This window comes from Fistularia commersonii, chromosome 10 (genome assembly GCF_037954325.1).
Source record: "Fistularia commersonii isolate RoL2024-O1a breed Wild chromosome 10, RoL_Fcom_v1.0, whole genome shotgun sequence".
Taxonomy (NCBI): Eukaryota; Metazoa; Chordata; class Actinopteri; order Syngnathiformes; family Fistulariidae; genus Fistularia; species Fistularia commersonii.
The window spans coordinates 1,467,670-1,495,000 of record NC_141293.1 but is presented as its reverse complement, the minus strand read 5'-3'; the positions used below and the strand labels follow the sequence as shown (position 1 = coordinate 1,495,000).

General features: G+C 39.1%; 1 protein-coding gene across 8 annotated transcripts in view; it reads left to right on the top strand.

The window, feature by feature from the left end:
• LOC147230052 (rho GTPase-activating protein 12-like) overlaps positions 1-26,214 on the top strand; it is a 61,373-nt gene extending 35,159 nt beyond the window's left edge. The window contains exons 3-19 of one of the 8 annotated variants that reach the window (XM_086153181.1): positions 4,757-5,026; positions 7,798-8,004; positions 9,831-9,911; positions 10,921-11,049; positions 11,236-11,295; positions 11,743-11,817; positions 13,136-13,197; positions 13,651-13,732; positions 17,891-17,992; positions 18,260-18,358; positions 19,470-19,539; positions 20,480-20,599; positions 21,757-21,855; positions 23,159-23,236; positions 23,320-23,454; positions 23,685-23,790; positions 25,852-26,214. In XM_086153181.1, coding sequence (XP_086009307.1) covers positions 4,757-5,026; positions 7,798-8,004; positions 9,831-9,911; positions 10,921-11,049; positions 11,236-11,295; positions 11,743-11,817; positions 13,136-13,197; positions 13,651-13,732; positions 17,891-17,992; positions 18,260-18,358; positions 19,470-19,539; positions 20,480-20,599; positions 21,757-21,855; positions 23,159-23,236; positions 23,320-23,454; positions 23,685-23,790; positions 25,852-26,026 — 1,950 coding nt within the window. In that variant the 3' untranslated portion in view covers positions 26,027-26,214. Of the gene's footprint in view, positions 1-4,756; positions 5,027-7,797; positions 8,005-9,830; positions 9,912-10,920; positions 11,050-11,235; positions 11,296-11,742; positions 11,818-13,135; positions 13,198-13,650; positions 13,733-17,890; positions 17,993-18,259; positions 18,359-19,469; positions 19,567-20,479; positions 20,600-21,756; positions 21,856-23,158; positions 23,237-23,319; positions 23,455-23,684; positions 23,791-25,851 lie in introns of all 8 variants that reach the window. The other 7 variants (XM_086153180.1, XM_086153185.1, XM_086153183.1 and 4 more) reach the window with 7 other exon arrangements.
• The last annotated feature ends 1,117 nt before the right edge of the window (positions 26,215-27,331 follow it).

The following is a 27,331-nucleotide window of genomic DNA, read 5'->3' as shown; positions in this document are numbered from 1 at the left end:
GTTAAATGTATCACAACAACTTGCGCTGGCTGAGATTCCATCCGGGCCAATGAGTGTGACAAGTACCACGGTCAAAATAGATATTTCTAAGATCCGAATCTAGATTTATTTCTGCGTCTCCCCTGATTTACCCATTTTCATTTCGCATGCTTCCCCTCTGAAAACGAAGCTGTTGATCTTGATTTTTAAGAAACATTATCCTGCTACATGTGTAGCCGCCAGGGAAAGAGAACCCCGAAGTTTATCACAGGGACGAATCAGATAAAGTAGTTACGTCTCCCGCGATTACCCTGGCGGTGGTTTTCAGTCACTTACTTAGCTCGCTTTCTGGTGGCTTCTGCAATTTTGGGAAAAGCTTTAATCATTTTGAGTTTACGACTCCTTTTCCGTGTGATCGTTTACAACTTGAATAACCTCTTTGTTTTCATTTCTAGTTTTCTTCTTAGGTTGCTGTTTTTGTGGCACGCTTTAATCTCTAAATATATATATTGTTTTCATATCCAAATTCCTAAAATTAAAGATTTCTTTTTTCAATCTTACCATTTTGAAATGCAAAATCCAGCATACGACAGCAGCTTTTCAGACATCCTTTGGGGTGAAATTGTACTTTGTGTTGGCTCTGGATAACCGCCGTCGGGATTTGGTGCAACATTTAGGGATGAGATAAGATAAGATAAATTTAATTGATCCCCATAGTGGAAATTCCTTTGTCACAGCAGCGTAATAATTATAATGTCAACAAATTAAAAAAGTAAAATAAATATAAACAGGGAGAAGATAGGAAGACATAAATAGACAACATCAGGGATAATCTTGATTGCTATCTTTAACCTAAAAAAAAAACAAAAACTGTACAATATTTAATTTCACTGTGCAATATTCAGAACTGTGCAATATTTCATTTCATAACAGCTACACTACAATTTTTCCTTTTATCATACTATTGTGCACTCCTTACCTCACTTGTTACTAAGACACTTATAGTTTTATCACTTGTTTACTAAGACACTGTATAGTTTCACTGAGACACTTTATAGTTTATAGTTTATTTTTATTTCTAATTCAGCCTTTTTCTTTTTATTATTTATTCCTGTTATATTTTCTGTAACTCTGGCACAACAATTTCCTTCGGGGTTAATAAAGTTGTTTAAAGCTGGTGAAGCTGGTCCAGGTTCAGTCCCGCCACCAATATCCTATTGAGCCTGTTGACCTCGGCGGTCCTGGCGCCGCCCCAGCGCCGCATGTCACGGCCTTGCTGGCGGATGATAAAAAAAGGGGGTCCCCTGAGCCAACGAGTGCCGTGGCAGACGAACGGATGAGCCTTTTACATCCATAAAAATAGTCCGAAGCCTCAAAGGAGGTATCGGAACAGTCGCTTTCGCTCACCGTTGAAGTTCTGCCACTTGGATTGCAGTTCCACGTACCTCGCAGCAGAAGGTGGGTTTTCGGGGTACCGTTAGCAGCGGTTAAAGGAGTCAATGGTGTTTTCCATCCATCGGGGCACGACGTAATACCTTATGTGCAGCGGGGTTGACGGCGCAGCCTCACGTCGAAGCCACGAAATACCGAAATCCGACCACAAACGTTTTCTCCGCTTCCTCCGCCGGAGCTTGGCGGCGTTCGCTAAAGCGGTGTGCACGCGCACGGGCAGCCGGTTGAGGAAACAGGCGGCGAAATAGGAAAATCAGCTTGTTATTTCCCATCACGGCCGGCTTCCTCGTTCGTTCTGCATCAGAAAGTCCGAAATTTTTTAGGATTTCACACTTGTGTCGTGGAGGATTTTGCGAGTTCGCTAACAATCTGTACGCCGTCGACCTGCTAGCGCCGACATGGCGTCGGAATTCTTTGTCACGTCCAATGTTTATCTGAAGCAAACGTGGAACCTGAACATCTGAAAATGACCAAATCTAGCAAACTTCATAACCTGCCATCATACTTTGTGTTTATCAATAATCCAGTGCCTTATTTTTTGTCATCCTGAAAAGCTAGAAAACTAGTTTCAGTCAAAGTCTCCTTTATGGGTCCGCTTGGACTTTTAATGCCTTTTAATCCTTCCAGATAACATAAACAAGAGTTTGTGTGATTCTGTTGACTGATCTGTCGTGCGCTACGTGATGACGCCTTCATGGACGTCTTTCTCAGCGGAACAACGTGCCTTCAGAGAGCAGCTTGGCATAATTGTTCCGCTTCTTTATGTCCCACTGGAGCAAAGTCATTTCTGAGCTTAGTATTGATTCTTTGGCCCGTCTGTTAACACCAGATGTTCTGCACCAGCTGCCCAGAACCACTGACTGTTACTGAGGTCAAGAAAAGGCCTTTACATATTTATGGAGTCGAGCCGACGGCGCGGCCGCTAGTTGCTACTTAGAGCTATTGTTGTGTGATAAAGACCCTTTATATCAGACGTTTTTTTTATTCCGCGGGAACGAAGCGCAAATATGACCAGATACTTAATCACTCTACGTCTGCGTAATTGCCGAGCGAATTATCGGGGGAAATCACGCCGACCGTCTTTGACACTTGCGTTTATTAGATGACACGCTCCCTCTGTTTTATACAGGAACGCCATCATATCGAACGCCGCTTGCGGTAAAGCCGTCTTGAGCCGCTCGGCGGGTTCGACGGTCGGCTTTTTCCGTCGCGTTGAAATGAAAATCTTTATTACACGGGGGGTTTGGGGAGGAATATTTCTGTCTGTACCCCGACTTTCTTATACCATGCCGCGGTGTAGAACAGCCTCTTTGACCATTAAATAGTTCGGTTTTCCTCCATAGCTCCAACTGTTTGTTTGCCTCCTGCATATTTCATCGCTATGGATCCACCGTGCAATAAAAACATCACACACCGAGTACGAGGAGCCAAAGGACATTGGCAATATTTATGGCGCTCCCTGGCCTGGTGCGCTGCAGGTATTTTGTAATGCCAGCATGAAATAATCATTACAGTTTGCCTGTTGACTGGCTGAGCCGTGGATTAGAGTCCTCCGGAAAGATTTCCTGCCATTCACGCCAGCGCGCTGACTCAAGTACAACTTTGGAGTAAAAAACGCTTAATATTTTGGTCGTCGTAGTATTTCCCCAACCGCCGCGGTTCCGGCGTCGCCGATAAATTCTGATTTGCAAGCTTTCCCAACAACTACAGGATAAAATGGCGTCAACATGCTAACCGCTTTGGACCGTTAAATAAAGCGTTTATTCAATAAAAAGAAGGATGTGTTATTTGAAGGAAGAACTCTGAGGGCTTTTTCACAACTTCAGGCAAAATACGACTCTAAGGATTTATTTAGATATTTTCAAATTCGACATTATTTGATGACACACAAAGAATGGGACAATATTAAAGAAGCTTCAACTCATTTTGAACAATATTAGATTGAGCTAGTTGAGAACAAAATGAACATTAAAAATACAATATCAGATATATATGGCAGGATACGTATGGACACTTTAGTGGACACACTGGATGTGAGTAAAAAATGTTTGGAGAGTTGAAGATATTATCTCCATTTGACTGAGTTAGATGTTTTTTTGTTTTTTTTTTAATTTTATTTTTCGCTTGCTAGTGAGGAAATAAGTGACCTATAAAGAATATTCTATAATGTGTATCTTGTTATGAGGTTTTGTAAGAATGTGTGTGACTCTGTTAAGGAACCTGTTCTAATAAATGTTCCAAAAAAAAAAAAAAAAAGAAGGGTGCGCGATAGTCAGAATCATTTTATAGGCGTATTCTTCCTGGATTTTTTTTCGAACGCGGAAATTGTTTGTAACACATGATTTAACAGTCAACATCCAGAGCATTTCAGCAAGAAGAAAACATCCCAAGTCCTCGGTAATTAAGGAACAACTTTAAATCATCAGCAAAACAGTCAGCGAGAAAATCTGCCGATTTTACTTCGCTAAAATTCTCCGTCCTCGCTTATAGAAACAGGACATCCTTCCCCTTCAACCCTTTTTATGCAATAGTGTTGTGGTTTACTTCTGTCACAACCTTTTAGCCTTGTCATTCATCCGCTGACACAACGGGATCATGTAAATTATAAACAAAAATAGAGTGACGGCGAGAAATTTGTGAGAAAAATGCGCGATCGCACATGCGGATCACTTTGTTCATCGGCTCGCCTGCGCAGTTTTCTCACATCAAGACCCCGTCCCATTGTTTCCAGCGATTTTTTTTTTTTTTTTTTTTTTTCTATGATTATGTAATATATTCAACCTCGGAAGACCTGAGATTTAGTTTTCTGTCCGATGTCTGCCGGCTATTTGGGATTAGCAGAACGCAGATGCGTCTAGAAAGCAGGGATTGTCCTTGAATATGAATTAGAGTTTGCAAAGTTGTGTTCTCACGTGGGGTCGGTGAGATTATTTTACCGAATTCTTTATTTTTGTCCAAACCAACCTCTGGCGGCTCTCCGTAGATCCAGACTTGATGCTATCAACGTTTCCAACTGCTCATCTTTTGTTTTTGTCCGAATGCACAGAGTTGTAGCTTATCACGTTCGCCATTATGGTGCAAATTTAGCTGGAAAAAAAAGCATTCAAATGATATAAATGTAAGAGTTTAGTATCTTGTTTAATTTCACACCGCGACTTGCGCAGAGCGAATCCATTTTTACATTAATTGCTTTCGCACTAATTATGGAGCCGCCAGCTGGCAAAACAAATTCCCTGTTTATGAAAACAACGGGCCCGACTTAAGTAGAACAAACAAACAAATTAAAAAACATTAAATCACAACGCCGTCCCCTTTCTCCCATCAGACCGTGTCCTCTTCGGGCCCCGGCCAGCCCGACTCGCCGGTCTACACCAACCTCCAAGAGCTGAAGATCTCCCAGTCAAACGTGCCCCCGCTGCCCTCCGGCGCCCCCCTGCACGTCCTGGGTGAATGGGAAACTTATAAAGACCAGAGCGGCCGACACTTTTACTACAACTCTTCCACCCACGAGAGGACCTGGAAGCCGCCGCGAGCGAGGGACGCCAGCACCGGCAACTCCAGAGGAGAGAACCACACCTCAGGGGAGAGCGCAGAGGTTAGTGTTCGGCCCCAACGGTGATGTTGCACCCTGAAGCAATGCTGATAAAGATGCAGGAGTGTCTGCAGCGCCTGGTTTTTTTTTTTTTTTAATGTTTTAATGTTTTACTCTTGAATACGTGCAAAGGGAAGACAAAAAAAATGAAGTGAAAAGTCAGATTTAATGAATCTAGCAACCCCCACCCCACTGATATGACCCTTCGTTCAGTAGTAATAATAATAATAATAATAATAACATTAATTTTCTTGGTCATAATCTTGTTCTATTTCTAGCAGTGTTAATAGTGTGAGGTGTTTTGTGGGTAGAATCGCTCAAAATTCAGGGATTTTGGAGGCAAAACCTAATTTTTACAACATTTCCCTTGTTGATAATTTCTGGATAATTTACTTTTAATTTATTGGGAATTTCTTAGGGTTTTTTTTTTTTTTTTAATGTTTTACTGTTTTACTCTTGAATAATTGCTTGAGAAAGACAAAAAAAATGAAGTGAAAAGTCAGATTTAATAAATCTAGCAACCCCCACCCCACTGATATGACCCTCTGTTCAGTAATAATAGTAATAATAATTATAACATTAATTTTCTTGGGCAAAATCTTGTTCTATTTCTAGCAGTGTTGATAGTGTTAGGTGTTTTGTGGGTAGAATCGCTCAAAATTCAGGGATTTTGGAGGCAAAACCTAATTTTTACAACATTTCCTGTGTTGATAATTTCTGGATAATTTACTTTAAATTTCTTTGGAATTTCTTCGGGTTTTTCTTTTTTTTTTAATGTTTTACTGTTTTACTCTTGAATAAGTGCTTGAGAAAGACAAAACAAATGAAGTGAAAAGTCAGATTTAATAAATCTAGCAACCCCCACCCCACTGATATGACCCTCTGTTCAGTAATAATAGTAATAATAATTATAACATTAATTTTCTTGGGCAAAATCTTGTTCTATTTCTAGCAGTGTTAATAGTGTGAGGTGTTTTGTGGGTAGAATCTCTCAAAATTCAGGGATTTTGGAGGCAAAACCTAATTTTTACAACATTTCCCTTGTTGATAATTTCTGGATAATTTACTGTAAATTTCTTGGGAATTTCTTAGGATTTTTTTTTTTCGTTTTTTTTTTTTCCCCAATGCTGAAAGTGACTCATTGTTAATTCTGTATGGCATAATTTTTAGAGCAACTAAGTGAATTTATGGTGGAAACTATGCCATTGTTAGAATTTTGAACCGGGGAAAATAAAATAAAATAAATTCAAAAAAAAAAAAAAAAGCATAACCGTGATCTCTGGATTTGAGAAAGTAATATCATTCATTACCTCTGTCTCAATTAGATAATATTTGATCGATATTGATAAAAGTGTCCGGACTTAATTGAGAGTAAATCATTTGGCTTATCAATCACTCTTTTAAAGAAAATAAAGGGCAAGCAAATTGTTAAGTTTACTAGTTAACTTCCTCAGCAGTTTATAAGCCCATTTTGGGATTTTATGCTTTGCTCCAAAAAATAAAGGGAACATTAAAATAACAAATCCCAGCTCTGAATGAATGAAATATTCTTATCAAATACTTTGTTCTTTACACTGTTGAATGCGTTGACAACAAAATCAGGCAAAAGTGATCAATGGAAATCAAATGAATGAACCCGTGGAGGTCTGGATTGGGAGTCACACTCCAAATTTAAATGGAAAAACAAGTCAAAATGATGTAAATGTCAATGAGTTGCATTTTATCATTATTTTTATTTTTATTATTTATTTGCTAGGCTAGGAGGAGCACAAAATATGCTTCATTTCTTATTTCTTATGTTCTACTGCCCTCCTTGCATATATGTTACTGTTTTACTGCAAATGAGGAATATATATTTATATTTTTTGCATTTAAATGAATATGTCTGCCTGAATTCTCCACACTTTTTAACAGGTGTTTTTTTTTTTTTTTTTTGTAGCTTTTCTTCAACACTGCAAGTAACCGACCCATGTAAATTATTCCTATACGTGGAACTGTTGCTGTCGATGATTAACAAGCACTCTGGACTTAAACGCCGGTGAAAAAGGCAGTGTTGTGAAATCATGCGACACTTCAGTTTTACAATAACTCAATGGGGGAAGTCATACTTAACAATTTAACGGGTAGAAAAGATCGGAAAAGGACGGCTAGAGACCCAATTATTATCCAAATTTAGTATTTTTTTTTTTTGCTGTCAGTGAAAGGTTACTTGCAGCATCAGAAAGTGATCCGGCATGGAAAAAAAAAAAAACAAAACAAAAAAAAAAAAAAACAGAGCACAAGGTTATTGGAGTTGTGTGATCAGCAGCTCGCAGAACAACAGGAAGCGGCTTAAAACGCCCCGAGTCAGCAAATATCAGTTCCAGCAGTGACAGGCAGGCTTGGAAAGACTCGTCTGGAAGGACAGACGCGGATAAAACGGCAAAATGAAGCACTTTATTGGAGGCGCTGAACTGTAAAACTTTAATATCACCGAACACAATGTCTTCTTTCGTACTCTGTGGCAAGGAAGTTTTGAATGAAATGCTTTTTAAGGAAAATAAACTGCCACAGTGCCTCCTACAGACCAAAAACAGGAACTTCACTTCCTCCGTCGGCCCTCAGATCTTTAAATCCAGCGCTAAATGCCTCCTTTAGGTCTTTTTTTACGACACGTGTCACCGCGCAAAAACCGGCGCGGCTTTTCATTTGATTCATTTCCGATGACTGTGGTGAAATGTGTCTTTATATTTTTTTTTCCCCTCTCTCTTTCTCTTCCTCCCCACACATGGTAGAGCGCTTCTCTTTCATTACCGCCGTCTTTCCTTCCCTTCCTCTCGCTCTCCATCGGTCGTCTTCAGCCTCTGTCGTCAGAGGACGCCTGCTTCAGTAGCTTCTCTAGCCAGTCAGACAGTCAGTCCGGCTCGCCGCCCCGAGGCTGGTCGGAAGAGACGGATGAGTTCGGCCACACGTTGTATGTCAGCGACTTTACCAGTGAGAAGGTAATGGCTTCATGCAGCCAATTTACCACTGCACTATAAAGGGTTTTCTGGCTGCAGGGGAATAAAATGGTATTTGGCAAATGTTGCTTGAAAGTAGGAACCCCTTCATATCTTTCTATCATATGGTTTCAACTTTCACAAATTGATGGTTCAAACAAGACAAGGCTGCATAAGAGAGAGGGTTAATTGGTCAAATTACATTTAAAAACACAAACAGAACAACTTTTTTGTATGTTGCTAGATTATTCATTAGATTACATCTTTACATTACATTACATCTTTAACCTAAAAAAAAACTGTGCAATATTTCATTTCACTGTGCAATATTCAGAACTGTGCAATATTTCATTTCATAACAGCTACACTACAATTTTTCCTTTATCATACTATTGTGCACTCCTTACCTCACTTGTTACTAAGACACTTATAGTTTTATCACTTGTTTATTACTAAGACACTGTATAGTTTCACTGAGACACTTTATAGTTTATAGTTTATTTTTATTTCTAATTCTGCCTTTTTCTTTTTATTATTTATTACTGTTATATTTTCTGTAACTCTGGCACAACAATTTCCTTCGGGATTAATAAAGTTGTTCTTATCTTATCTTATTATATTACTGTCATTTGGCAGTCGCTTTCATCCAAAGTGATTTAGAAAAACAATTCAATCAAAATTCAAAAATATAATCAAATCAAAAATGTTGTTTTTTTTTTGCGACTTGTATATACAGGACTGTCTCAGAAAATTAGAATATTTTAAGAAAAAACTAATTTTCACAAACAAAAAACTTCAATAGTCTTTAAATTTTGGAAAATAAAATGATTAAATGACTTTTTTTTGAATGGAAATATGATACGGCGACGTCAAACATACAGGACTGTCTCAGAAAATTAGAATATTGTGATAAAGTTCTTTATCTTCTGTAATGCAATTACAAAAACAAAAATGTCATACATTCTGGATTCATTACAAATCAACTGAAATATTGCAAGCCTTTTATTATCTTAATATTGCTGATTATGGCTTACATCTTAAGAAAACTTAAAAATCCTATCTCAAAGTATTAGAATATCATAAAAAAGTAATTTTCGTTTTTTTAATTACATTACAGAAGATAAAGAACTTTATCACAATATTCTAATTTTATGAGACAGTCCTTTATTTCCATCTATTTTTTCTTCGATATTCTACATCTACTCTTATATAAACTTCTATATTCCACCCAGTTTTAAATACAGGGACGAGAAACAACCTGTTTTTTTTTTTCCCAAACCTAAATCAGAATAATATTTAAGAGCTCTTTAAAATTGGGTACAAATGATACACAAAATAAGTCATTAATTAATTTGCATTCATCATCTATACCTATAAAGGGTTACAGTGATATTGGGACCAGTAAACTCACTAAAAGCAACAAAAATAAATAGTTATTCATTACTGGAAAAAGTTCAAGTAAAAATAAATTCATGAATATCTGTTTTGAAATCAACATACAAATGTGTTTGTCTCTTTATTTTTGTAATTATCCATATATGTATTCAAGATTATGACGGTTTTACTCCTCCACTTTTAATGTCTTTATTTTGTCAAATTTTGTTAAATTCCAAATCCAATACAGACGTTGCAACACATTTCTTGCGGTTTCCTTCATGAAATACTCAGAACTTCCTCCTCTATCGTTGTTTTGAGAGAAAACGTGATTGTCGCAGTCTTTCTCTAAAAAGTGTTATTCGTGATGAACAACGCATGAGTAAGTCTTCTGTGCGTGTGTGTGTGTGTGTGTGTGTGTGTGTGTGTGTGTGTGTGCGCTGTCCATCCCCCAGTGGCTGAAACATGTCGACGACCACGGTCGGCCTTATTACTACAATGTCGACGGTTCCAGGTCAGAATGGGAGCTGCCAAAGGTAAGACTCCGCTGTCGCCGTGGCGACGGCTAAAATGCAATTTAAAGCATTTTACGAATCTAATAATGAATTTAGCACATTAAAAGAACGAAGATAATGTTTCTGTTCGAGTGTGTGAGAATACCTCTCTCTTCATGTTTTATTAGCACGGGTACTGGACCAATGTTCCAGATGGAGGAAGCGCTAATTTAAATGTTTACCGGTCATAAAAGCTAAATAGGAGGGCTAAAATGTTAGCGTAGCATCGGTTTATACAAATGCAGAGCGTTTTAAACAGCCGCGTGATAATACAACGTCCCAAAACAGATTTAATTCAATCGACTCACCGTGCTCAAGATTCAATGTTTATCGTCACGTGCACGGTGATTCCCTGCACAGTGAAATTCCTACCTTGCTGTGCACATTATGCACATTACATTACATTACATTTGGCAGACGCTTTTATCCAAAGCGACTGACAATAGAGGACATAAGGACTGCAAATAACACTTGCAAATACAAGATGCACAGGAAATATACAGAACAGTAAGCTGGGGTTAGTGAGGGTTTTTTTTTGTTTTTGTTTTTTTTTGACAAAGACATACACACACACACACACTGCATAGCCTAACTTGCTGCCTAACCTGATCTGGGGCATCAGCGCAGTAAAAAGTCTTGAAAGAGAAACGTTTTTACCTGTTTCTTGAAGGTTGAGAGAGATGATGCTCGTCTTGTTGCTTCCGGAAGTTTGTTCCACCGCTGAGGTAGTAGAACTGAGAACGGTTTTGCCTGAAATCGCTGAGAGCGAGCAGAAGGTCCTGCTAGTAGGTTTGTATCAGAGGAACGCAGCTCTCTGCCGGGAACATAAGGTCTTATAATAAGGTCTAATAGAAGAGCGTAAACATGGTGATAAATATGATTACAGATGTGAATGTGCAAGCGTTTGAGTGCAGCGGTAGATTTTACACGTGCAGCGGAGAAGAATAAGTGTGATAACTCGCTTATTTTTACTCCTTTGCCGTCCCTCCAGTACAACCATTCCCCTCCCCAGCCGCCACGAGACGCCCCGAAGACTCGCAGTCTAGACAGGAGACATGCGGAGCCCATCGTCCTGACCAAGTGGAGGCACAGCGCCCATGTCCAGGAGCCCCTTGAAAAGGTTCAACCTTCAAACGTGCACGTCGTCGTTAAGAAATCAGCTTCCTTTTACTCGAATCTGAAAAGCGCAGCAAAATCCAGCCACCTGTAAATTTCACAGCAGTTGTTGTCAAGCCTTTTAAAGTTCGCGTCGGACGTGAAATTGAATATCGGTTCGGGTTTCAGTTGTTAAGTGGTTGCTTTGCAGCGGCTGTTCAAAACCAGACGTTTCCTCATTGGCTCTGCCCGCCGCCATCCGTACAAACAAGTCAGTAGCCTGTCGGTCAAACCGCACGACTTTGACCTCTCGATCCGAGGAAACCGTCGCCTTGCATGACGCTAAAACAAATATATCACGTGAACTCCTTCCGCAGATCTTTCTTCCCTGATTCACTCCTCTAAAATTCCAACGCCGCTCGCTTTCAATCAATCCGTTCAAGAATCGACAGCCTGCAATCATTGTCTTGAAGAACTCGAACATTAGATGCGATTGCAGTGGTGGATAATCGCTTAAAATATACCAAAAGATGAAATCATGAATGAACCATCCAGGTGTCCTCTGGGTATCAGGCAGGAATCAGACACACTTCACACCATTGTTATCCGTCTACTAATTACACTTTTTCACTAATCGTGTCTTCATAACCCCGTATTATCGTTTAATAACCCTTCCATTGTTGCTTCATGTGATTGTGTTTTTTCATTTCCTCACTAGGATGCATCTCTTGGGGTCAAACCCCCGTCGACCGACTCAGATTCCTGCCCTTCCTCTCCCAAGCTCCCCGCCTCTGTTAGTACCCGTCCCCCCAAAACCCCGACCATCATTGGAGACACGCTAGAATGGACCACATGGTTTCTGCATTTTAAAAAAAAATTTTTTTTAATTTTTTTTAAAAAAGGGGAAAAAGAAAAAAAAAATTAAAAATAAAAATTCAACATCCCAATTTTTGCATTTACCAGCAGAAAGTATCGAGTGATAAAATGTTAGAATATGTGGAAAATCAAGAGTCTGTAATGTTTCAAAAATAAGATTTTACTTGATCTTGTCACAAAATTTGTTGATCTTTTTTACAAAATTTAACTTCAAACGTCTGCAGCAGGCTTGGGCATTTTACAGGCCCGTTTTGTTTTTTTATCCGACCTGCTGAACTATTTTTTAACTATTTAATAAGTCTTTTCAACCAATATTGAATTTAGAAACTCCTTATTTTTTTCTTTTTGTTTCATTTTGCATTGATGACTACATAGAAAATAACGTTGCTCCATATATATGATCCATCATGATTTTAAAGTTGAAATAAAATGCCCAAAAAAGGAAATATATTTAAATTTCAATTTTCATTTTGTTCAAAAAAATAAAAAATGAAATAAGAAACGTGGCCCACCTCTGGTTTACAGGGAAAAAACAAAGATATACCATGACTTAGATTGAGAATCTTCACAACGGTGATGCATTAATAATCCAACCATGACTTTATGGAAAAAAAAAACAAACAAATAAAGTTAATCACTGAATTGTGACTCCCTGCCAAGAAATCACCCTAATCTTTATTTCAGCTCATGAAAGAAACTGTGCAGGACAAACATACAGTGTAGAGACAGGGCTTTAATAAAACACAGTGTCATGAGGTAAATATTTAGCAATACAAGGTTATTTAGGTTGATGCAAGTTACCAACATTGTATCTATAAACCCTAAACAGAGGCTTAGATTTCCTAAAATCCTGCAAGAAATCGTATGAAAATTGCCCAAAAACTAGTTTGTGCCAAAAATATGTCACAATATGTTTATTATCACTAAAGTTGTGTCAAAATCCAAGAAAAGTGCAGAAATAGCTTCCCTTATGGCATTTATATAAAAGCACCGTTGCTCATATTTTGACTCACTGCTCTGCATGGGATCAGAAATATAGATTCCTATTTTTCCAAAAGCACCGATGATTTTGTGGCAAGTCACATTGAGTTGGTGTTCTCACCATGTGGTCTTTTACTGTGTATTTTTGATTTAGATTTGTCTTCCCCCCGCCTTGCTGTGGTGATCCTGTGTTTTTTGTCAACAACTTGCCTCCTTGCGGTGTTTATGCAGCTTTTGTTTCTTGTTGTCTGCAGCCGTCTGAAAAGTGTGGTCTTCTAAACGTGACAAAGATCACCGAGAATGGGAAGAAAGTAAGGTGAGTCCCATTTATGGCTGAATTTTGGCAATTTTTGCATTCTTATTTGCAAATGTTTTTATGTCTTTGTGAGTAAATACGATATACCGACCCTGGAAAACAGGGGGTTCGTCTTCCATTCATGGAAAATCAGAGAAAATGCCAAGTTTAAGGAAAATCCAAATTTTTCTTATAAAATACGAAAACCTAATTAGGTGACAGTGAACGAGGTAATTCCTAAAATGCAGAATCGTTAACCTGAAACATATTTTTGATGAGAAATGAACAAAAAAAAGTTAAATAAATTACAAAATAAGATCACATCCAAAATTCAGAAATTGCTCGTGCAGCTTCAGACCGGCAGAAGATTTTTTACAGCCTGCCCAAAGATTTGAAAAAAATATCTAGCAAATAAATGAATACATGAATAAACAAAACAAACAAAAGAGCTTTAAATGTTTGCTTCTTTTGCAGAAAGAACTGGACTTCTTCTTGGACTGTCCTGCAAGGATCCACTCTGCTCTTTGCTAAAGGTCAAGCTAGTAGTACCAGCTGGGTGAGTGGCCCCAATTTAAGATAAGATAAACTTCTTGATCCCCACAGGGGAAATCCCTTTGTCACTGCAGCTTAACAGTTATAATGTCAAAAAGTAAAAAGAATATAAATATAAATAGAGAGACAGAAGATCCACCCGTAAATAGACAGCGGCAACAACAACAACAACATCATCAGGGATGATAATAGTAACAACATAAAGGAACAGTAAGAATAAGAACAACTTTATTTATCCCGAAGGAAATTGTTGTGCCAGAGTTTCAAGTGAAACAGAACAATAATAAATAATAGTAGGAAATTCTATAAACGGTAAAAAAAGGAGAAATACAAATAAAACTATAAAGTGTCAAAGTCAAGCCTATAAAGTGTTACAAGGTCTGAACTCAATGAGGATATAAATAAAGTGACAATAACAATGAGGAGAAAAAAATAAATGAATAAAAATATGCAGGACACAGTTGCACAGTTGCATCTCCGGCCGCTCAGAGTTGTGTGCCGTTGTTCGATCCGACGGCGTTCGAAGCGTCGGCTTCTGCGGCGCCGTGGGATGAACCGCCGGCCGAAGAAGGAGGTTCCCGGTTTGTCCTTCACATTGAAGTCCTGCTCCGACCCTTCCTGTACAATGCATCAGTGTTGTGTGTCCGGTCCAGTTTGTTGGTAATGTGGACGCCAAGGTACCGTGTTTTCTGGACTATAAGGCGCACCTGTAAATAAGCCGCATCCGCTCTGTTTAAAAAAGAAAAAAAAGTAAAAAAAATATATACTGCTCAAAAAAATAAAGGGAACACTTGAACAACACAATGTAACTCCAAGTCAATCACACTTGTGTGAAATCATAGTGTCCACTCAGGAAGCAACACACATTCATTTGGACTTGTTTTAAGGACATTACATCAAAGTTGGATCAGCCTGGAGTTTGTTTTTACACTTTAATTTGGAGTGTGATTCCTAATCCAGACCTCCATGGGTTGATACAATTGATTTCCATTGATCATTTTTGTGTGATTTTGTTGTCAGCACATTCAACTGTGTAAAGAGCAAAGTATTTCATAAGAATATTTCATTCATTTAGATCTAGGATGTGTTTTTTAAGTGTTCCCTTTATTTTTTTGAGCAGTGTATATATACAAGCCACACCAGGCTATAAGCCGCAGATATCTATATTGAAAAGAAATGTCCTCCAGGACATTTTCAAGTTCAGGCCACCTTCTTTTATGTCCTCTGAAAGCTTTATTCGCCTTTTGGCATTGCATGAGCTCTTCCCGCTGCCGCCTCCGACGTCTTACTATAGATTCATTGACGCTAAGCTTGTGTTTCCTTGGTGGACAGCAAGCTTGATGGTCTTCAACGTTAAAACTTGGATCACACCAGCTTCTTCTTGTGGTTTCCATGATGAAGGGGCGAGGATTTGAAAATAAGTACCAGTTAGTAATCTGTCGTGCGTGTTCCATCTGCTTTTTATCTGCTCTTTCTGCTATTCTTCATTGCATTGATTTATACATCTTATCTTATTTTGGATTCTACTTCCGCCCCCTCGCAATGGAAGAAAAATCCATAGAATGGCCACACTTTTGTTTACGCCGCATGGTTCTAAACCTAGGAAAAAAGTAGCGGCTTGTAGTCCAGAAAATACGCCACTTGTAGGACTCCACTATCTCCACCTCCTCGCCCTGGATGGTGATGGGTACCTTCTTAAATGTACTCCATTGACTTAAAAAAATAGTTTTTTTTTTGTTTGTTTTTTTAAATAATATATACCGTAATATCCGGACTGGCTAGCCCAGGGGTCGGGAACCTTTTTGACTTGAGAGAGCTAAAAAACCCACATATTTTAAAATCTGATCCTAAGAGAGCCATATTTATATTTTAATACCAAAAACAGCTAAATGGAAGAGAAAGATCAACAATTTTAGAGTACAATAAGACTGAATTTATTTTGAGCAACATACTTTGCTATAACAAAGTAACTTAAGAGCAAGAAAAGTGCTTCTTAATTATAATGCTACTAAACGTGACCGCAGGTTCGTCTTCATGTTTTACGACTGTCCATTGTCAATATTCTAACAAGCAGCTGGTCTGCAGGCTGAAGTTTTTTTCTGTCCATTTGTGTTTACTTGCCAACTCTGCTTATTTACCCACATGTCCCAAAACTACTGAAATATTTTCGCTGCATTTCTGTCATTCACCTGTTGTTTCTCCACTTGATTTGACATCATAACGGTACGATCGTGTACAGTTCTTGCTGAGAAAGGCATATCTTTTATCCGTCTGATTATCGTTATCCTTAAAGTCGTCAAAAAGCTCGTCGGCCACACCAAGCATGACTGATTTGGCGTATTCGCCATCTGTCAACGGCTTCCCGCTTCTCACAATTGTTAAAAAACCAGCAAAGCTGGCCGAATTGCAACCACCTTGTTTGGCCCAGACACGGCGCTGCTGCCGCTGACCAGCTGCACTCTGGACACTCGTTCTCGACAGGCCTTCTTTCCGTCGTCTCCCGCTGGATATTTCTCTGCAAATGCGGCACGGCGTGTGTCAAAGTGTCGCTTTATATTTGAACGTTTCATTGATGAAATGTTATCATTGCATAAAAGACACACTGCACGACCCGCTCTCTCCACGAAGGCCAATTCTTCCGTCCGTTCCTGCTGAAACATACGGTATTTCGTCATCTTCTTGGTTAGAAGGGTTCACTCTGCATAAACAAGCGAACCAAAAACCAGGGAATATTTCTTGTAAATTATCCAATAAAATTAGACTTTTAGGGTATCGGACCCTCCCGCACAGAAAGGATTGGCTCTTTGTCGCGTGCCGGCGCGAAAAGTTGCGGGTGAAAATATCTTAAGATTAAAATGTGTGTGGATTTTTTTTTTTTTTTTTTTTTTTTTTATTGTGATGGCTTTTCCTGTAATTTTTTTTTTTTTTTACTAAAGTAACATTATTAGTAAAATTATTGATAAATTTTTCTGTTAAGAAATTTTCAAAGAGCCACATCTGGCTCGCGAGCCATAGGTTGCCGACCCCTGGTTTAGCCGATCGCTATCTTTAGCTCCTCCCGCGCACTAAAACCGTCAAAGTCGTCTTCTTCGGTGTCGGACTCAGAATTTCCCGATCATTTCATCGGTCCGATGTGACGAGGATAAACGTTTTAGCGGCGTGAAGCTCGTTAGCGTCCCCCACCCAAAAAACGTCCGTATATTAGCCGCATCGTTGTTTACGTGAAAAAAGTGAAAAACAGACGGGCGTTCGAGCCAGACAACATCTATTTTATTTCCACGTGTTTTGCACAGATTGTGACAGTTTAGATTGTCAGATGAAGACTAACAAAACACTCCCACGAGTGTTTGCAGGAAAGCGATCGCTTTCACACAACTTTGACCCGACGCAATATTCAACAATTATTCCGAAAACTGGCTGAACCTGAGAGTACGGACAGTAATGGACTTTTTATTTAGTATCAAAAATACACTTGACAGATGTTTGGACATTGAAAATGGGCAACTTTGGACTCAAGACTATGGCATCGTAACACATTTCAGAATTAAACAATAATTATGAATATAAGAATATAAAAAGGACGTACTGCAAAAAAAACAAGTAAAAGGGATTTTTTTTCAGCTCAGTTAAAAAGGGGATCGAACGTGGTGGGACAATATTTTGCAACATTTAAACAGGGACAGCGTATCAATATAAAATGAAACTTTGTAACCCCAACACAATAATGTTAAATACAATAGTTTGAAACCTTTTAATCATTTTATCTCTTTGGGTAAAACCACCGTTCATTCTGTATAAACCCAGAATGGAGGTTGGACTCACAAGATCATTAAATAAAAATAAAAAACATCAGATCTCAGCCTCTCAAGCAATATTTTTTCCATTTCAGTCCAGAATTTTTGACATATCAACCCACCCGCTTCTAAAAGATGTACTTTTCTTCTAAAAAAGATGTACATTTACTGAAGGATCTTTTGTTGTTATTCATCTTAGAAACCCCTGGCCGTTGCACTTTAGTTTCTCTAAACTTAACGTTTTATTAGTGCAGTTTCGAATAACCTCAGCCGGGAAGGCGACTTTTAAAAGTGTCGACTCGAGGCAGGAACACATTTTAAATTCTAGTAATTTAGCCACATATTGATTTTTTACCTGTTTTGCGCAGTTTGGCGGCGGCCAGTCCAAACCGGATATCACGGTGGATGTGAGAGGCGGCGCGGTGGACTGGGCGTCCAAGGATAAATCCAGCAAGAAGCACGTGGTCGAGGTGAGATTTGTCCGAACCCGAGAGCGCAAAAGCCAGAAAAGACGTTGATTTGATAAATATATTTAAAAAAAAAAATCAAAAAAATGGACTGATATTTGGGAACTGTCAGCGCCAACCATCTTGAATGACACGGGTTATAATAAATAAAATCATGGTGAATTAATCTTTATAGCGACGGATGCCGCCAGCTTCAGGTTATTTTCATTTTTCAAATACGCTGGAAATAACCGGGATTGACCATTTCCCGCACGACCCGTGTTTTTGCAGTTAAAGACTCGGCAGGGGACGGAGTTGCTGATCCAGTCCGAAAACGAAGTCCTCATCACGGAGTGGTACCAGGCGCTGCAGGACACCATCTGCAACCACGTGAGGAAAAAATAAAAGCTCGTCTTCTCCAAAGTTCTCTGGATCAAGAGAGAACACACGACAATATCGTGGATATTTTTCATGTTTTTGTGATTTAAAATCTTTTACTTGAGCCGCCCGTTGAAAAATATTCCGGGGCAATATTCATTCAAACCTTTATTTATACTTGTAAGACCACTGAGGTCTCCCTCATTTTCAGGGTCGACACGTTTACAAGCAAGCAGAGCACAGCACAACAATATAGTGAGATCAAATAAAAAAAAAAAAAAAAGAAGAAAAAAACAGTTGATAAACTAAAAACAGGTGAAAATGAGATTAAATTAAAGACAGTACGGAAGCAGTAGATAAAAACTCGAAACAGGTAAAAAATGAGATCAAATTAAAAACTACAAGGGGGGGTGGATAAAACTAAAAACAAGTACAATTGGCAGTACAAATTAAAAAAAAAAAAAAAAAGTAGATAAACTAAGAACAGGTGCAAATGTGATTAAATTAAAGACAGTACGGATATTCATGATATACAGTAGATGGAAGTAATCAATAACGCCTTAGCGACAGGAGAGAAACTTGCTCTTAATACTTAAGAGAGACTTAATACCTCTATTAACTTCTGTTTTTCAGCGCCGTCTTTGGATAAAAGTCGATTCACCGTCTGTTCTTTTGTTTCCACCCGTTTCATCACAAAGGCTGCCGACGCTATGATACGTGGAAACACACAAACAATACCGAAATTATTCTTCGCAGGCGGTCCTTATAAAATAACGTCATCGCGGGTCCGAAAATGACTTCGAAAAAGGGCCTGAAAATCGTCTCGCTTCATCACCGTGACGTCATCGGCGTAAAGATTGAAGCTCCCGCAACGAATTTCGACAGTTGACAAGTCGTCGGGCGAATTTTAAATCCCAAAATTATCACATCTATAATTGGTATTTAATGCGATAATTGTGACACTTGCATTGCATCTAAGACCAAGTCAAAAATTAAAGTCAAAAGTCAAAAGATTAAAGTCAGAAGATTTCCAAAGACAGTAAAAATACATGTAAATATATATAATGGAATCACAGCTACCGATGTCTAATTTTCACGTATGTTCGCGTGTTTTCGGACCAAGGCGTGGGAGTCGGACGAGGCCATCGAGGAGGACATGCCCGAGTCTCCTGGCGCCGAGAGACACGACAAAGGCAAGGAACTCAGAGACTCGAAGAAAGGCAGGTTAAACGTCCAAAGGAAAACAGACGTCTGCCTGTTCATTCGGATTTAAGATTTTTTTTTTTTTTGCATCAAGTGAAAAAAATGCAAATTCAAAACGGATGTGTTTCCTTTTCAGCTTTTTTTTTTTTTTTTTTTTTTTTTAATGTAGCCAAGAGAATCACGGGACCTTCCGTCCCAGGAATTGGTTGTTTCAAACGCTCACAATTCATATTTATTCATATTCACACCGTCCGCATCCATGTATTGTGTGAATAACATTTATTTTTATTTTTGTAAAAAAAACCTGTACGTGCTCCGAGCCGGGAGCTCACCGTTCCTGCACAGTGACAATTAAAAATATCGATTCTTAAAGACGGCCAGTCCCTGGTTAAAATATAACTCGTCATGTCTTCGTGTTTTTTTACTATTCCCCTCCCGAAAATGTTTCAAAATTTTAAGTTTCGTTGACAAATTAAAACTTTGTCGTAAAGCTCTTGGAAGGAGTTTCTTTTAAATGTTTATGCTTTTAGGCCTTGCTTTTTTCCAGCTTTCCTACTATTATCTATTACTGTTATGTTTTTGCTTGAAACTCTGGCACAACAATTTCCTTCGGGATAAATAAAGTTGATCTCATCACATCTCATCTTTATATCTGAATGTAAATCTCTTTTTTTTTTTTTTTTTATTGTTTCTCAGGCATCTATCTCATTTCAAAATAATGACTTTGAACACAAGAAAAAAATATTACAAAAATAAACAGATGTGCTTTGTTAGAAAATTACCATTGGTTTCATTTTAGTAACAATTCATGCTGTGATCTTGTATTGTGACATATTGAAAATGTGCCTCCTAAAGAGATAATTCATCATAAAAATGCCCGCTAACCTGCTGACACGGACGATACTGGATTTTTCCGTCTCTCCTCTTCAGGTATGAAGACCTCGGCCAGCATGGACAGCTCCGACAACAAGAAGACCAGACACAAGTTGAAGAAGTTCCTCACCCGTCGTCCGACGCTGCAGTCAGTCAGAGACAAAGGATACATAAAAGGTACAAGAAATACGAGGAGTCGATGATTTCTGATTCTGAATCTTTGGGAATTTGTATGTGAGATATTATAGGAAGCAGCTCTCAAAATTTTACCTCATCCAATTCAATTCAATTTTTTTTTTTTTTTTTTTTTTTAATAATAATGACTGAATAATAATAGAAATAATTTTCATTATAAAATAAAATAATTTTTTGTTGTTGTGATATGATCCTGGGTGATCACTTTAGATGCTGTTTTAGCTCGGAACGATTTACGGGACCGTCTCAGAAAATTAGAATATTGTGATAAAGTTCTTTCTTCTTCTGTAATGCAATTAAAAAAAAACAAAAATTACTTTTTTTATGATATTCTAATGTTTTGAGATAGGATCTTTAAGTTTTCTAAAGATGTAAGCCATAATCAGCAATATTAAAATAATGAAAAAGCCTTGCAATATTTCAGTGGATTTGTAATGACTCCAAAATGTTTGACATTTTGTTTTTGTAATTGCATTACAGAAGATAAAGAACTTTATCATAATATTCTAATTTTCTGAGACAGTCCTGTATGTTTGATGTCGCCGTATCATATTTTCATTAAAAAAAATATTTTAATCATTTTATTTTCAGAAATTTAATAAGTAATGAAGGTTTGTTTTTTTTTCTGTGTATCTATATTTTAAGATATCGGCATATGTTAGTTTTTTGATATATTTACCAAAACGTGACAATTTTTTTGATGCATTTTCTGCAAAAAAAAAAACAAACAAAAAAAAAAAAACCCTTCGTTTTTCCACATATTTTTCTGCAGTTTAGAATAGTGTCTCCTGTATCTTGCATAATTTTTTTTTTTTTCTGTGTATCCATATTTTAAGATATCGGCATATGTGAGTTTTTTGATATATTTACCAAAACATGTCAATTTTTTTTGATGCAGTTTTTGCTAAAAAAAAACTCTGTTTTTCCACATATTTTTCTGCAGTTTAGAATAGTGTCTCCTGTATCTTGCATAAACTATCCATCATCAACTAATACTTAACAACCATTAGCTCCACCAGTAGTCATACAGTATTTAATCTCTCTGGATATTTGTGAACGTGCACCGTACGTGCACTAACTCTCAGCCCTGAGAAATGAAGCCTTTTTTTAAACCGGGTCCCGTCTTGTTGCGTCCACAGACCAGGTTTTCGGCTGCAGCCTGTCCAGTTTGTGTCACAGAGAGAACGGCACCGTGCCCAACTTTGTCACCACGTGCATCGACCACGTCGAGAACAACGGTGGGTCCCGATCTCGCCCTCGTCGCAAAATAATCACGCTTCTCACAGCCCGTATTCCCGAAAACGGCACATTTATTATACACTCACCGGCCACTTTATTAGGTACACCTGTCCAACTGCTCGTTAACACCTAATTTCTAATCAGCCAATCACATGGCGGCAACTCAGTGCATTTAGGCATGGAGACGTGGTCAAGACAATCTCCTGCAGTTCAAACCGAGCATCAGTTTGGGGAAGAAAGGTGGTTGTTGGTGCCAAAAGGGCTGGTCTGAGTATTTCAGAAACCGATGATCTACTGGGATTTTCACGCACAGCCATCTCTAGGGTTTACAGAGAATGGTCCGAAAAAGAAAAAATATCCAGTGAGCGGCAGTTCTGTGGGCGGAAATACCTTGTTGATGCCAGAGGTCAGAGGAGAATGGCCAGACTGGTTCGAGCTGATAGAAAGGCAACACTGACTCAAATAACCACCCGTTACAACCAAGGTAGGCAGAAGAGCATCTCTGAACGCACAGTACGTCCAACTTTGAGGCAGATGGGCTACAGCAGCAGAAGACCACGCCGGGTGCCACTCCTTTCAGCTAAGAACAGGAAACTGAGGCTACGATTTGCACGAGCTCATCGAAATTGGACGATAGAAGATTGGAAAAACGTCGCCTGGTCTGACGAGTCTTGATTTCTGCCGCGACATTCGGATGGTCGGGTCAGAATTTGGCGTCGACAACATGAAAGCATGGATCCATCCTGCCTTGTATCAACGGTTCAGGCTGGTGGTGGTGGTGTAATGGTGTGGGGAATATTTTCTCAGCACTCTTTGGGCCCCTTGGTACCAACTGAGCATCGTTGCAACACCACAGCCTACCTGAGTATTGTTGCTGTCCAGGTCCATCCTTTTATGACCTCAATGTACCCAACATCTGATGGCTACTTTCAGCAGGATAATGCGCCATGTCATAAAGCTGGAATCATCTCAGACTGGTTTCTTCAACATGACAATGAGTTCACTGGACTCAAATGGCCTCCACAGTCACCAGATCTCAATCCAGTAGAGCATCTTTGGGATGTGGTGGAACGGGAGATTGGCATCATGGATGTGCAGCCGACAAATCTGCGCCAACCGTGTGATGCCATCATGTCACTATGGACCAAACTCTGTGAGGAATGCTTCCAGCACCTTGTTGAATCTATGCCACCAAGAATTGAGGCAGTTCTGAAGGCAAAAGGGGGTCCGACCCGTTACTCGCATGGTGTACCTAATAAAGTGAGTGTAGTTTTATAGGTAATCCGACATGTGTTTCCGCAGGTCTGTCTGTGGACGGGCTGTACAGAGTCAGCGGAAACCTGGCCGTCATACAGAAACTACGCTTCGCCGTCAATCACGGTGAGGAGCTTTTCTTTCCAAAAAAAAACCGCCTCCGGCGACCGAGACGTTCCTTTCCGAGCGCCGAATGTTTGTGCGTCCAGACGAGAAGGTGAACCTGTCGGACGGGAAGTGGGAGGACATCCACGTGACCACCGGGGCGTTGAAGATGTTCTTCAGAGAGCTTCCCGAGCCGCTCTTCAGCTACAGTTTGTTCCAGGACTTCATCAGCTCGATAAGTACGTACTTCACAAAAAAAAAAACGCGCCGTCACTCGTGCAAGAAGTCGGATTAGTCGAGCGGCTGGCGTGCGACTAAATGTGAACTTTACACCAACCCGCTAAACGCGCGCCGTGAGATATTTCCCTTTCCGAGTCGGCTCTCCGATGCAGATCCGGGCCGCGATATCGTGGCGACTCTCCTCGCCGGGCGGATTTTTATTACCTTTCCTTTGTCTCCGGTTGTGCAGAGATTCCAGATTACAAGCAGCGAGTCCATTCTGTCAGAGAGCTGGTGAGGCAGCTGCCCGAGCCGCATCACGACACCATGCAGGTCCTCTTCAAACACCTCCGAAAGTAAGACGCGCCGGAAAATAACCAACAACTCCGACGGCTCGGGACTGAAAAACGATCTTTGAGAAGTTAACGTCGATTCCGTGCAACAGCAAAAAGATATGCGTGATCTTTCTCCGTCCCGCTCGCTTCTCGGCTTCGCTAACCGGCCGTCTCGAGTTTCGCGAGGTTATTCGAGATTTGGAACCCGAGTCACGGAGCGGCCGAATAGATATCTCATCTCCGAACCGAGCCGAAGAATCGTCTCCGACGAAAAAGAAAAGTGTATTAATAAACCAAATCGATCCATAGTATAAAAGAAACTGATCAGGATCAATTGTGACGACGGGGTTTTATAAGAACTCTGAACCTTCGCAAGCGTGTTAATATTTCGTGGAATTCAGAGACGGATTTCCATCTGTCGATATCTGCGAATCGGTTAGATTAATAATGAACAATAATTTAAATCCAGGATTTTAAGATTCAGGTACTTACGGACACTGTAAAAAAAAAAAAAAAAAATCTATAAGATATTTTACAGGGGAAAAAGCTTGAGGGATGTTGCATTTCGAGAACTGAGAAAAATATAATTACCAAAAAAAAAAAAAAAAATCGCACTTGCCTTTAAGTTCAGCAGTATCAACAATCCGATACGATCAGAACAAAAAGACTTTTGAGCCTGGATTTCAGTCTGAGGCCGTATTTGTTTCCCCTTCAGGAGCTTGAGAGCCTTGAGCTTTTGATTCAAACAGCGTTTCTGTTTCGCTTTCAAATGATAGGAAAGGCTCCTGCTGGACTTTGGCTGCAAGGAAAGAGGTGAAGAATATGTTCCTGTTTTGTTGAGTTTTAGGTCAATTCTTCAAAATAGATAAAAAACAAGGAAATAAAAATTGACCCACGACCCGACCCTGAATGGATATATTAAGGTCAGATTTTATTTAGTTTCTTTCTGATTTTTTTTAATTTATATATATATATATATATATATACAGTAAACCCTTGTTTTTTGCGGGGTTACGTTCCAAAAAGAACCCCTGATAGGCAAAATCCGTGAAGTAGAAACTTTTTTTTTTTTTATTATTATTCTACAATTAAATACTCTGTTATACATTGAAAAGAAAGAACAAACCATTTTACAGGCTCAATCATTTGTTTCACAAATAAAAGTACTGTACTTTAGAAACGTTTTTTTCGACAAATAACTTCTGTACTGTCAAATAATAGTTTTAATCATCAATGTGAACAGAAGGTTTAAAATTGCAGAGATTAGCTCCGCCCACCGCGACCCCAGTGATTGGATTAAACGGGAGAAAATTAAAAATGATTATGAAAAAAATTGCGGACAGTTGCAACCCTTTTTGCATCCTTATTAAAACTTATCTCTGCTGTCGTCCTTAGGTTTGTTTCTTCCTTCTTTATGGAACGAACGGAAGATTCATTCATTCCGTAACGCCGACCTACAGCCGCATAGCTTTTAGCTTCCCTTAGCATGTCCAGAAGTTTAACTTTATCTGCCATAGATAGCATAGCTTTTAGCTTCCCTTAGCATGTCCAGAAGTTTAACTTTATCTGCCATAGATAGCATCTTCCGCTGCCTTTTGGGCCCTTTTGAGCGTTTTGTCAACATTATGGGTTTTAGAGAAACTGGAAATTGCAAGAGAATTTGCACGTCCGTCATGTAAATTTGTCAAGCTGTTTTACGTACGTGTACATATTAAACTGCGACTTTATTGACGCACAGGTAGAGAAGAAGCGGAGTGACTTTTTAGCCAATCAGAATGCAGAACACAAAGCACCATGCAAATCCGTGAAGTAGCGAAACCGTGGAAAGTAAACGGCGTTCTAGCGAGGGATCGCTGTATAGCAACTGCTAATTTACTGGTGGCTTTTCCCCATGATTTATGAAACAGCGGCTTAGAAAACGCAGCAAATCAGAAAAGTATTCAGCTAATATAATACATTTTTCCATCATAATAAGCGACTTACCGGAGGACGATTTTCAGCGCACGTTCATTTATTGCCCATTTCATTCGCGCCCCCCGAGGTCTTTCTCAAATCCATACGAACCCTCCCGTTTCCCTCCAGGGTCATCGACCACGGCGAAGAGAACCGGATGACCTGTCAGAGCGTCGCCATCGTTTTCGGGCCCACTCTGCTGCGACCGGAGACCGAGACCTGGAACATCGCGGTCCACATGGTTTACCAGAACCAGATTGTGGAGCTCATACTCCTCGAATATGAGAACATTTTTGGACGGTAAACAAGAATCCAGAACCTCGAGCTTTTATTTCCCTCCTCTGACGCGGAGGTCGACGGCAATTCTCACGAGCTACCTTAAAAAAAAAAAAAAAAAAAAAAAAAGGTTAAAATCCTTATTTTCTCCAAAGGCTGCATTTGTTGCCGCTGAACTCCGCAAGCGACTTCCACCCGTCTCAACACTGGATTCATGAACTTTCACTCCTTTAACACACAGGAAGAGAGAGGCGTTGTGTTTTTGGTGTCGCCGATCCTCGTGCGACGGCGTGCACGCGCTCTTCACAAGCGCAACCGGATCAAACCAAATCCATTCCGATATATATCAAATATATCAGAATGTGGATCGTAAGGGACGATATTTAGGAAGCGTTTTGTTGTCGTCGGATGATTTTCTCTGTATTTTAAAGGTTTTTCTTTCCTTCCTCTCAGGTTTTCTGTATCTCCCCTTTAAAACACTGGAATAGGATCATCTACAAACTCTATATTAAATATCTCAATCAGAGAATATCTGCATGCAGTCTTCCATTTCATAAACATCCGACTTGAACAAAATACTTAGTTATTTCTCTCTCCGTCGATGTTTGCGTCGAGTTTGCATGTACCAGGGGATGAACGGATGAATGATTTTAAAGACAGATTATTGTACAAGTATGTATAGTGTCCTAAATAAGATTTGAGGGAGGGAAAAAAAAAAAAAAATCACAATTTTTGTGATGCTTGTTTCGTTACATAGATGACAGCTATGAACTGGTGATGGTTTACCTGGGATTCAGGTAAAGGGTTAATTGTGAATTTAATTTTTTTTTTTTTTTTTTTTTTTTTTTTTCAGAGTAACTGCTTGTTGGCTTTATCAAACTGGAATAAAAAAAAAAAAAAAAAAAAGCCTATCATTTCAAAATGAGATCATCTTTTCTTGTGCTTTATTACCCGGGTTATTTTTCTCAAAGCCATCTAAAGATCCACGGGTTTCGAATATTACTCGTGATTATTTCTGAAACTGTTGCCAAGCAACTGAATATTGGAGAACAATGTAACATTGGAAAGGCAAGTGATTTTTTTTTTTTTTGTTGGACATTTTCATTTTCATTTTAGCCACCAGTTGTTTGTTTTGGTTTTTTTTTTGGCAAAAAGCATAAACAATATTGTCAAATTTACCAAATCTTCCCAGACACATGCAGGATATGAAAACGCATGCATTTTCTTTCAAAGCGATATTCATCACTTGCCTTTTAAGTGTTTGTAAAATCTAAAACAGCTTTGGAGGAAATATGATTCTGACCATCAAAACAACAATACTAGATAAACGTGC